Raw genomic sequence first — 12,954 nt, forward strand, 5'->3', positions numbered from 1 at the left:
AGGGGCAGAGGGAGAGGGAAAAGCAGGCTTCCCGCCAAGCAGGGAGCCCAATGCAGGGCTCCATCCCAGGACCCTATGATCATGACCTGAGCTGAAAGCAGATGCTTAACGACTGAGCCACCCAGGCATCCCTGTTTTTGTCTATTTAGAGTAGTATCACTGGGTGCTGATGGCTGGTCACCCTAATATCATATATTTCAAAGACTCAAAGAGAGATGCAAGTAGAGAAGTTGAAGAACATTGCAGAGCCACCTGCTGGAACACAATTGCCACAGGGAAAGGAGTCATGTAATGGAACAGGTCACCTAGGATCTGCTTATGATGTCATAGGAGCTACCATCATTAATGCAAACATTAGTCACCTGCTGTCCACAGGAGTTGGGCAAAACCAGATTTGTTTCTAAAATGGACCTTCTCCCAGCTTTTTTTCTGCTGGATTTTCCATAAAAAATTGTTCTGACTCAGTTGTCAAATGAATTTTTCTTGCTCAGATAATATTTTATGCTCTTCTGTAGCAAACCAGAATTTAACACCTTCAGTTTTTATCAAGTTCCTTTTAACTTGTGGATATTTTGAGTGTTGGAAGTTTGCCACAGCTACAGTGGGGATTCTGTGAGAGGACCATGAGTTATTTAACCTGGTACTTGAATATGAATGAAAATTCCCTTCCCTATCACTTTTTCTTTGTGTGGTGAATACAGTCATCTTTTTACTCACCTCTGTCAGTGGTGAAGGAAACCAAAATTTGTCAAATGGCTAACTCCCCCAGGATAGGACTTTAGAGTTTGTACACTTTCTATATTTTATACAGGCCTGGATTACAGATGATGGAATATGTACAAGTCAGGTTCATTGGCAGATAGGGGGAACCATACCCACTGTGTTTCATTTAGTTAACAGATACTCCATGTGTATCTACTATGTGCCAGGTGCTATACCAAGCACTGGAATTCAGTGACGGAGATGACATTTAACCTCTGTCCTCAGGGCACTGTGGGAGGATGAGAGGAAGTCAGGGTGAATATTCTATGGGGACTTCTGTGACCCTGTAGTCCAATGAGAATGCCATCTCAGCATCTGCAAGGGCATTCTCTTACCCTTTAGTTGTACCTTTCTGTAGAAGTCAGAAGACAAATTGTACTCTATATGTGCATAATTATTTAATTTTGTAAAGAAATCTTTACATACCTTTTCATTATAAAGTATAAATGCATCTTGTTGAGTAGCAGAATGTCAGGAAATATTGAATGGCAAACATTTAAAATTTAAATCCATGCTTGTCCATACTGATTGCATATTAGAATCATCTGGAGAGCATTTAAAATATCCTACCCTTGCCCCTCTCCCTCCACAATATGATTTAATGTGTCTGGGGTAAGGCCAGGGCATTGAATTGGATGGATTGGAAGGATGAATCAATGAAAAGATTAATGAAAACTTCATAAGATATTAAGGAAGACATTTGAGCCAGGCAGATATAGGGGGAGGAAAAGCAAAATGAAGCTGGAGATCAAAGACATCCACAAAATACAATGCCATAAAGCCCCCAAGAACATGTGAACTGGATCAGATTTGGGCTTTTGTGCTTTTAAGCAGCTAGGACAAGGGGAGACATAATCACCCTGGTGCCCATTAGATTACAAACAAACTCGTTGTCTGTGAAGGCTAGCTTTTTTAGGAGTAAGACTAGGCAAGGAGAATAAAGGGGACCCTTGATAATGAGACGTGGGATATTTTTTTTAATTAATTAATTAATTATTTTTCCTGTTACTATTTTTTTAAATTTTTTAAATTTATTTTCAGCGTAACAGTATTCATTGTTTTTGTACCTCACCCAGTGCTCCATGCAATCCGTGCCTTTCCAATACCCACCACCTGGTTCCCCCAACCTCCCACCCCATCGCCCCTTCGAAACCCTCAGATTGTTTTTCAGAGTCTATAGTCTCTCATGGTTCACCTCCCCTTCCAATTTCCCTCAACTCCCTTCTCCTCTCTAACTCCCCTGTCCTCCATGCTATTTGTGTGGGATATTTTTAACCCATCTAGAGAAAAAAAATGCAGTAGTGCTTTTTAGAATGGAAGGCACAATCTGGAAGGCCTTTTGAATCAGTTGGATGCTAAACAGGCTGAGTCTGTCGGGTAAGGGAGGACTGGTCTCTGTTAGGTGTATGTCACTTCCTACAGCCCAGCATCACTTCATCTGTTGATAACCGCTTCTAGATCTGTGTTAGCCATACTGACTAACTCGGTATCCCTTGAACATACCAAACTCATTCTGACCTCATGGCCTTGATGTTTTCTATGTCCTTGGCCTGGAATGTTAGTTTCCCTGATTATTTCATGGCTGGCAATTCATCATTAAGAATTTGTCAGGTAGCACTTTCTTTACCTCCTGATCTAATGCCACCTCCTCCCTTACACTGATCCTGTTCCTTCATACTACTTTGCTTTCCTTTTTGCTTTACCTTTTTCACCACCTGAAATCATCTTACTGACTGGCTTTCTTAATTATGGTCTTTTCAGTTCCCATAAATCTTGTTTGCTCCTACATTCCCAGTGCCTAAAATGGTACTTGATACTGTCACTCCTCAATAAATATGTTGAACCAATGAACCAATCTTTTCATGAATACTTGATTATATGCAATGATGCTGTGTTTTTGACGAAACACAGAGTCAGACCTTTTCAGAGTAAGGAGAATTGGAAATAAGGCTGACATCCTCTCATTAAAGGGGAAGATGCAGACAGGGTACCTGCCCAAACTAGAGGCTACCTTTAATCTTGTGGACAGTTTGAAGACCGTGCTTTTTGTAAGGCCTAATTATTCTCTTCCTACTTTTAATTTCACAAACAGTGACCTGAAACGGTGGCAGTTATTTTTCCTGTCTTTCTGTTTTGTCATCAGTTGTTTGTGTTTCAACTCCAGAGCCTAAGTGAATCTCCATGAAACTCCTGATTTCTACTGTGGCCATGAGAGGGTTTTGTAGTGTCCCTGAGCCTTGACTTCACATTTCTAAAATAGTGTTATAATAATGGTAGCTACCACCTAAGTCTGTTTTGGGAATGAAAAAGTAACCCTTAGAAAGCACTTAGCATAATACCTGGCAAAGAGGACACACTCAAGAGAAGTTATTGATGATAAATATTGAAAATGCCAATTGTTATATTGGTTTATTGTTATTATCCTTGTTATTATTACTTTCCCCCTGCCCCTTCTGCTCGCCCACTATTTCCAGAAATGACATCACCAGGAACCGATTTTATTGGTTTCCTGAATATGGACACTAATCTCACTTGAATTAACCAGAGATAGACCCCAAACACTCGATGCAAATACTTGTTTTTGTTTAAAGAGGCAGTTCTCCTAATAGTGTGACCTCTTTTCATCTTTTCTGTGCCTTTCCTGACTTGCCATGGGAACAGAGGAGAAGGCCAAGAAGGAAGCAGAGGAAAAAGCTCGCCTGGCTGCAGAGGAGAAGCAAAAGGAAATGGAAGCCAAAAGCCAGGCTGAAGAAGGCGCAGCTGGCAAAGCCGAGAAAAAGACATCTGGGGAAGCTAAGAATCAAGTCAATGGAACGCGCACGCACAAAAGCGACAACCCTCGTGGGAAAAATTCCAAAGCTGAGAAGTCCTCAGGAGAAAAACAACAGAATGGTGAGTACAGTTTCCCTGGTGAAAGACTCTTTTCAGGGTGTTAATGATGTGATGAATGGAAACTGGCCAACAAACACACCTAGGAGGATGGCTCTTGGAGCCTCGTCTCTGCCCGCCCCCCCGCCCCCAGCTGCTGCTCATCACACCTCACTGGGCCGTGGATTCCATTAGGATCCCATCAAAAGCAGCCAGAGGCTGACTTGGGCCTTTCTCCTGGGGAGATTTATGTTTGTCAGACCTTTCCCAGCTTTTCTGGAGACTCTGGTCAGTGCTGACCTGTCCACTGGGGAAATAACTATTATCAATATGAGCACATTCCTGAGTGCTTACTGCCCAGATGTGTGGATGGAAAGTATCTTCCATATGCACCCTCCCTCTAGCAGGCAGGGCTGGGACTCAGGTCTGTCTGTCTGTAGGTGAATAAATATATACATTAGGATGACCACCTGTCCCCTTTGCCTGGGGACTAAGGAGTTTCCTGCATCTAGAGCTTTAGATTTTAAAAAGTACCAGCCAAACCCAGATGATCTGGTTATCACCTTAAATGCACTGTGCTTGATGCTGAGAATTTAGAAGTAGAAAGGCCACAGGAAGTCCATAATCTCATAGAGGACATGGACATCCTTAGAAATAATTCTGAGCAAGTAACAGTCATGGCAAGGCAGTCAAACTTAGCTCAAGGATCATGTCAAAAAAGAGACATTGGCCTTCTTGTGTCTGAGGCTCATAGAATGGAGAAATGTCCAAGAAAGCTTCAGAGGCTGGTGGTCCCTGAGCTGTTTTCAATGCTGAAATTCGCTGGTCGGATGGGGGATGGGGACTTCTTCACCAGAGGGACCAAGACAAGCTGAGGCACAAGGGCATGGAATCGTTACCCTGTTTAGGGAAGAGTAGGAAGTTCAGAGTCTCTGGAACTTTCAAGGGCCCAGTTGTAGCAAGGTAGTTTTGTAGTCTGACAGACTTGGATTCGAGGCACAACTGTATCTCTCACTTCTTGGTGGCCTTGATCAGGTTACTTAGCCTTCTACTGGCTCTGTGAAGTGTGCAGAGTAATACCAGCTCACAGCAGGGCCACTTAAGAGCCTCCAATAATGAGAATGAGAGCCAGAACAATGACGACAATAGAATAATTAGCATTTATTGACTACCGACCAGATGCTCTTTTAAGTCCTCTCTTTACTTGTTTATTGTCTTATCTGCCTAGTAGGCCACTCTGTAGCTATTATGTATGCAACATAGTCTGAATAAATGAGGAATATGTAGAAGAGGCTTAGCACAACACTCTCCAATTATTTTTACAATGAACATATAGAACATGTAGAATCAGAAAACAGTATTTTAATACATATGATAATGTTAATAATTCATATTATGTTCTAAGAGCTTTGCATAAATTCCCTCAAGTAACCATGTGAGCTCCCCAGGAGGTAGAAGAAACTTGTCCAGTCCCTCAGCAACCTGGTTCTGGAGACTGCTCCTAAGTCACTTTGTATTCAAGTGTATCATTGTCCAGAAAGTATGTTCAATTATATAAGAATTTATGATATACCTGTTTGAGTTTTTAGAGGGCAGTGCAAAAGACCCCCTCTTGTCCCCTCTGGAGGTCAGAACCAACTAAGAGAGAGATACCAGAATCAGAAAGTCAGTGGTCAACATATTAGTTCTCTTGCAACTGGAGTTGAATTGGAAAGTGTGACTTGGTCTGCTGAGCACATGGGCTTCTTCACATATCTGCCTCGAAGTGAACTTAGCCAACCAGATACTGGCAGGGCAGGCGGGCCTAGGACCTGCCACCTCATTCTCACTCCAGCACCCGAGCAACCCAGCACCCCAGCACCCCAGAAGGTTGCTTTTGGAGTGATGCAAAAAGTATGAGTCTTGTAGAAAACACATCTTGGAGGGGGCTGGGAACTAGAGAAATGGGTGGCTGAACTGAACTTTGCATTCTCAAACTCCTCCTAGATGAGCCTCTCCTCCTCAAAGGAGGAGTATGGAAGGGCTCCTGAGAGAGGCAAGATATGTTTCTTCCCTACTTTTTTTTTCTTTTAGGAAAGCGGGTTAAAATGCCTTTTCCTTCATAAAAGTAATATGAATAGCATATTGAATGCTTAATATATGCCAGACATTGTACATGAGATTTTACCTACATTAAGTCATTTAAAAATGCTAACAGCTCTGTGAGGTAGATATACTGATTCCCGTTTTGCAGATGAGGAAATGGAGACTCAGAGAGTTTAAATCACTTGCTTACAGTCAAGCAGCCACTAAGTAGAGATCTCAAGTCAAATTCAGGTCTGGGTCCAAATTCTGTGTTTCGTTATCATCATGTCCTTTCTATTAGCAAGTTTTGGTGCTGTTGGGGAGAGTGGGAAATCAGAGGAATATTGAGGCTCAGCCGAGGTCCACGAGAAGCTTATAATCTCTTCCAGGGTTTGATGTACTTTTTCTGTAAAGGACCAGATAGTAAATATTGTAGACTTTGAGAGCCATGCCATCTCTACTGCAACTGCTTAACACTTCTGTTTTAGTGCAAAAGCAGCCACAGATAACATATAAACAAGTGAACATGGCTGAATTCCAATAAAACTTTGTTTCTAAAAATGCAAGTTTGAATTTTATATACTTTTCAAATACCATTAAATATTCTTCTCTTTTTTTCAACAAATATTTTTCAATAAAAACTATTCTTAGTTTTGGGGCCATATAAGACCAGGCACTGGGAGCACGTTTGGCTCATGGGCCAGAGTTTTCCAACCCCTGGTCCAGTCAGGGAGAGAAACCAATGAACATAAGCATGCCAGTCATAGAGAGGGTTATAAATTCTATGAGATAGGAATAAACAAATACCCAGAGAGGGCAGAGGTGGCAGAAATCAATTCTGAAGACCATTAGAGGGAGAGCCTGAAAGAAACAAACAGGAGCCTGAGTTTTCGACTAGGCTGGGTTGATTTCACAACTGTGTTTATTTCCCAAAGTAATCAACAGTCTGCCATTTCCCTTAAAAATTAAGTATTAAATGAGAGATGGGAAAAGAAGTCAATTTTAAGCAATAATAAGAAAGGCTAATGGTGGTTCGGGACTGTGTTACAGCAGCCTAATGAAAATGATTTATAACTGTGCAGAAAGGCTCTTTTGTTTCCCCTGTTTATTGAATAACAGCTCACATCAGCCATTACTCCATATACAACCCATGGGAAATTACCTAATGGATTCTGTTCAAGGAACATCATCAAACAAACATGTGTCACTTTCCCATCATCCTTCTTTGTGGTCTCCTAAGATACTTCTGGGATGGAACCAGAGGACGGTGGTTAAGTGGAGGTTCTAGAGGTGTTCTCATCAGCCACTATGAGATCCCCTAAGCTTTGGTCTCCATCAAGTTACTTCCTTTCTCAGCCTCCCCAACCCTGACTAAGGACAAGGCAGGCTGCCCACAGGCTGTTGGCTGGCAAATTGAACCTCTCCTGTGACTTCTGGAAGACATCCTGGTCTTGTTGCAGCTGTGGATAAAGCTCCAGTCCAGGGAAACCTTGAAGGCATAAAGTATTATGCATGAGGGTGTAAAGGCTCATTTAGGAAAGAAAGACATTTTTCTGCAGGTCATTAGTTTGACTACAGGGCTCAAGATCCTTGAGTTCATCTCTGGATCCTTAAAAGAAGGAGCCAGTCTTTGAAGTGTTCTGAGGGACTTCCAAAGGAATCCTCTCTTTGGCCACTGATGGTGGTAAAGGGTGATGAGTATGTCCTTCACTTGAATTCCTCCTGCTTACACTCTGGCTGGAGTTGACCCCTTTCCCTTCAATCCCTTCAGCCAGTTCATCCCATTTCAAAATTAAGAGTAAGAGGAAACTTGGGTAATTTATTGACTCCTAACTTAGCTTAGGATTTATCAAATTCCATTGAAAATACTTACTTTGTCAAATATATCACAACCCAAAATGGTCTTGAATCGTCCTTAGATAACCAATTCTTTATAAATCTGTGGGTCAAAAGCATTTAAAAATGGCAGCAATAAATTGAAGCCTGAAATTGGAAACTTGAGCTTCGTAGGGAAATTAGAGCCTAGCCTCTAGAATCAGACTCATCTATGTATATTGTGGTAGATTGCTATATTTATGCCTTAGGTTCCATAGCCTTAGAACAGAGATGGTAATATAAGTTTCATATCCATTCTTCACAAGTTGGTTTGAACAAATCACTTTGTGGAAAGATCAGTTGGCCATCTCTGTAAAAACTGTCAGACAGATGGCTTAAACCAGATCTACGGCTGCCAAGAGGAACAGTTCTGCTGCTGGAAGGAGCCACACATGCAAGGTTATGGGCAGAGGCGGGGCCCAGGGTGGTGTACAAACCACTGGCAGGCAGCCGGCGCGCTGCTCAACACAGCAGTACGGACCAGCGTGTGCCTCAGTGGCTACAGGGAAGCCAGAGGAAAACTCACCCTTGGAAAACATCCTCAATCATTTGATGAGTTTGTTATTCTGCAAATTGATTGTTTTGTAAATTAAACTGTGATGAATTTGTCTACTTTCCATCGTAGTCCCTTCACAACGGGGTTGTTAGAAGAATTTAATGAAACGATGCAGGCAATATGCCTGGCACAAGGAAAGCAGGAAAGATAAGACCCTGCTTTCTCCTTCCTGGCTGCAGTTATTCCTAGGGTCTTCTTGCTTCAAGAAGTTTGAGTATTTTAGTTGTAAATTATTCTGGGTTTTATGCAAGCTAAAAAGAAAGATGCCGCTAGTAAGACTGTAAGAAAAATTTCCAAAACTTGAGAATAAGGCTGGGGAAAGATGCCATGTCCTTTCAATGTCATAGTGGCAAACTGTTGAACAGACGTGGCCAGGGATTATGTAATTATCTTAGACAGGGGTCAGCAAGAAGTTTTCTGTGTTGGCCCAGCCAGTGACTCGTCCTGGTTTTGCATGTCTCTGTCACAACCATGCAGCGCTTATCCCTACGGCGTGAAAGCGGCCGGAGACAGTATGTAAATGAATGCATGTGACTATTTCCAATGATCTCTGTTTCCAGATTGGCCCCCGAGCTACAGGTGGACGACTCCTGCTTTAGGAGAACAGGACTGTTTAACTTTGTCATGTACTATTGACACAAACCTAGGTACTACGAAGTTGTGTGATAACTTACAGATTTTTGACTGTTAGAAGAGATTACTCCCTTGTCCACAGGTTATGATTTTATTGCCCTGTGGGAGATAACCAGTTTTGTTTCTAACACAGCAATCTCATTTTAAAGGTTTTCTAAAAGGCCTATGAATACCCATTTCCTTAAATGCCCTTGGCACCATCCTTACTATCTCTCTGGTTCTTTTGTGAATGAATTAAGTTTTTGACACATGTTTATTCTACATCTGTTTGCATAGTGTTTCTGAACACTTACAAATCATATTTCGACAAGCTCGTTACTTAGAATACCGTTTATAACTCCGGTTTAGAGTTCAGATATCATTGCGTGATGTGCCAGAAATCACATTCACTACCTTAAATACATTTGTCCTTAGAGTATGTCTATAAAGTAGCTATTATTATCCCCATTTTGCAGATGAGGAAACTGACACCTATAGAACTTGAGTAGCTATGAGCTGGCATAATTTACATTTGATCTGAGTTTTTCTGCTCTCCACAGCCCAATAATAAAGCTGAACTTCTTTTCTCGAAAATAAACATTATTGGCTCAAGTGCTACATTGTTTAACAGGAACTTTGTCTTAATTTCTGGATTATAATCTAACTTTTAAGACCTAATATATGGTTTAAAAAGGTATTTACATTCAGACATGTACCCCTTCATGACTAAAATTATGTACCTATTTTTTCATATTTTTACCTTGACAAGTTTAGGACTATTTATAACGTCCCTTTTAGCTATATACATATGCTGTTTGTCATGTTTATTACTTTCAGGTGACGTGAAAGATGGTAAAAATAAGACAGACAGGAAGGATCAATCCAATGTCGGAAGTGATTCAAAGAAAACAGATGGTAAGAGCATAATTCTCATTATATTTTTCCATAAAATGTGCGATTTAATGCAGGTTTGTTAGAATTACACCTAGAATTGAATTGTGATTGTTAATATATTCTTATACTGTAAAAAAATTCCTTTGCTACATGTAGGGAGTACTCGACCCCTATTTCAGTAATTTACAGATTATCAATGTGTCTCTTCCCCTCCACCATCCTTTGCTCCATCTCAAATGCATTCTATACTCTCTCTCTTCACCACTTGCCATTTTTTCATTTTCACTTTAATGTTGCCTCATGACTTACTGTTTGGAATGGAATGGACTACGAGTCTTTGGGTGTGAATTGTGCAGCATAAATGGGAAGTGCTCCATGTTTTCAGTTTTAGCACTTTCTCTTTAAATGAGGAATTATTGCTTTTGGTAAGAACAGAAATCTGTTCTGTGTTATCACTGTATTGGGAGGCCCACATGTTGGAGAATGAGCATAGTTGTAGAATGCAGGTTGGTCAGCAAGAATAAGTCTCAAAGGCAAGTTCCGAATGGCAATCCCCACCAAACCAGTTAGACTGAACCTAACTTGTGATGTGCTCCATGAACATTGCTTTTACTTTTCACAAAGAGCATTCTATTCTCTCTAAAGACTGAAAAGTTCGGATTATATTATCCTTCAGACTTTGTACTAGCCTACTGAGAAAACTGTTCTCATCTTTTATATCAATCTCCTGTTTCATTTGTAACATGGGCTTATTCTTGGCGACTCCTTCATACATGTACATGATATTAAACTGAACATGCATGCTTACCTCGGCAGCACATATACTAAAACTGAAAATGCAAACTTCTAGTTAGTGGTTTGTGTTAAGAGTCCTAGATGCTTTTGAATCATACCTCCCTAGAGACATTGCATTGAATGCTAAGCTGTTCTTTGATGATTTGGTTTTAATGTCATTGAAGGATAAATACCAGATTGAGGAGTAAGAAGAAATTTGAACACAACTCCACCTATTAAAAAGGAAGCAGCCCCTCTAAGCCACTGTGGCAGGCTTTCTTTACGCATATGCACGAAATCAGTTCTCAAGACTTTTCTCCTATGCTCATTCAATAATTCACGCCAGGTGTCTTATCACATAATACCTAGGGAACACTCATGTGCAGTTTTTCACCAAATTGTTTATGGAAATGGAAACCATGTATCTAATAAAAATAAAAATAAATACTTCCTTGAATGATTGTGACTAAGACATGAATTACACAGAGACAAAACAATTCAAGGGGCCCCTGGGTGGCTCAGTGGGTTAAGCTTCTACCTTCAACTCAGGTCATGATCTCAGGGTTCTGGGAGCGATCCCCACATTGGGCTCTCTGCTCATCAGGGAACCTGCTTCCCTCTCTTTCTGCCTGCTGCTCTGCCTACTTGTGATCTCTCTCTCTGTCAAATAAATAAAATCTTTAAAAAAAAAAAAAAAACCCCACACACAAAAAAACAGAATTCAAAATGACAGTCATCCTAGCCAAACTTTATTATGGGTAAGATTTGTTGCCAGACATCATTAAACCCAAGTCAAGATAACACAAGCCAGAACATGTACAATAGAGGAGAATGGTGTTAGATATAAACCCAGCACCTGGAAACCTGGCCCATCCTGCATCCAGTGACTAGCCCATCTGAATTCCTAGAGCATAAAAGTGCAGAGTAAGTCCCAAATCTTTAACATGGGATCTTGTTGCATTTTTATATTGTGCTACAAATATCTATAATATACATACATCATCTGTTATGATGGTGTCATGTGGGCTTGTGAGTTAAATTTTATTACCTTCATTAAGCACTTTTATTTTACCGGTGCCATTTATAATTAAATTGTTCCCAAGTATTTAAAATAATTAAACAGCTTTTTTTAAAAAAAGAGGGGTGTAGGAAGGGGTCAACAGATACTATGTTCTATTGAACAAATAAATGTAAAGCTTGACTGTTTAATGAACATGATTCTGGATCCCACTGGACGATGAAAAGGGTTCAATAAATAAAGAAGAGATATTTTCTGATGTCTATTCCTTTCCCCCTCCATAACTCTAACTTTCCTCTGCTTCCAGTGGGTCTGGTGTGTTTATACTAGCAAGCTTATACACAAACTTGGACATGAACAACTTTCTGTTTTAATTTTATTGATGGGCTAACATGACATCAGTTGTTCTCACTGCTTTGATACCATAAGGACACAGATCACTGAGCTTTAGTTACTTGTGCTATCTTAGCCAAAAATCTTTCCCAGGACTAAAGCCATTCTTGGTGGCATGAAGTGGATAGATTTCAATCAGCCTCATTTATCTCTTCACCTTTGATCATCAAAAGTCTCTTTTAAGTGATATATGGATCAGAGGGTACATTGATTATTAAAAGCTGCCTAGTAACAACCATATACATTTTGAATATTTCTTTTTAATAGATCCTATTAACATTTGATGATGAGAGGTAGTCAGTTTAACTATTATTAATGCCTCTCCCCCTAATACAAGCCTTGGGAGCCAGGGGTGACCAGCTCTGTCTAATTTTTGAGAGGGAGTATCCAAGCACAATTCAGTGCCCAGTATGACCAAACCGACTATGGTTTGAAGTTGGAACATTGTACCCATTCAGAAAGAAACCTGATGGAAACTGGACCACAGTTGGTTATTCCCAAACTCCACTGAGCTGAGGCACACACAGAGGGAAGGGGTGTGTGCTAAAAGCATAAATTATATCCTGGCATAGTGAAAACATTGCAGTTGAACATTATCTCTGTCAGGCTACTGAGGTACTACTTAGTATCCTGCAGTATTAATTTTCAAACTGGCTTCAAAGAATGAATGTCCTTTGAAACTACATTGTTTACTCTTAGGGAGAAATGTACTAACATAAAAAGATCGGGGCCTCTGAGCCAAGATTCTCTCAGGGCCTAAACTTTTACAGTGTCACTGGGAGACTGGCGGGGTGCCAGTGAATGAATTATTTTCAGTGTGTTTTTAGTCATGTTTGAAACAGCATAGTCTCTTGGACCTGCCATAATTTTTTATAGTTGCCCAGAAATATGAGTTTGCTTTTAACTTTGACTACATTAAAGAGATATAAGAGATAGCCACCATTTGTGTCTCTCAAAAGACTGATTATAATTAGGCCCTACGGGGTTATTTGCCAAGTCCCAGAGAGAGAGAATTCAGCAGGAATTTCTCCTTCACTGAATGTTCTGGAAATTGGAGTGTTTAAGGGTGTTCATGAAATTTAAAAGTCAACTGTGTAGAGTGAAAAGAGTGGACAAAAGACCATCTATGTACCTCTGC

At 40.5% G+C, this 12,954-nt stretch overlaps 1 protein-coding gene across 15 annotated transcripts in view; it reads left to right on the plus strand.

The window, feature by feature from the left end:
- Window positions 1-12,954, plus strand: part of PDE1C (phosphodiesterase 1C) — a 493,351-nt gene that overhangs the window by 432,393 nt on the left and 48,004 nt on the right. For 14 of the 15 annotated variants that reach the window (XM_082691797.1, XM_082691804.1, XM_082691809.1 and 11 more), the window contains 2 exons: window positions 3,424-3,654; window positions 9,575-9,652. In XM_082691797.1, the coding sequence (XP_082547923.1) occupies window positions 3,424-3,654; window positions 9,575-9,652 (309 nt within the window). Of the gene's footprint in view, window positions 1-3,423; window positions 3,655-9,574; window positions 9,653-10,590; window positions 10,846-12,954 lie in introns of those variants that run through there. The other variant, XM_082691801.1, reaches the window with a different exon arrangement.

The sequence above is a fragment of the Mustela nivalis genome (assembly GCF_964662115.1).
Source record: "Mustela nivalis genome assembly, chromosome: 12".
Classification (NCBI taxonomy): domain Eukaryota; kingdom Metazoa; phylum Chordata; class Mammalia; order Carnivora; family Mustelidae; genus Mustela; species Mustela nivalis.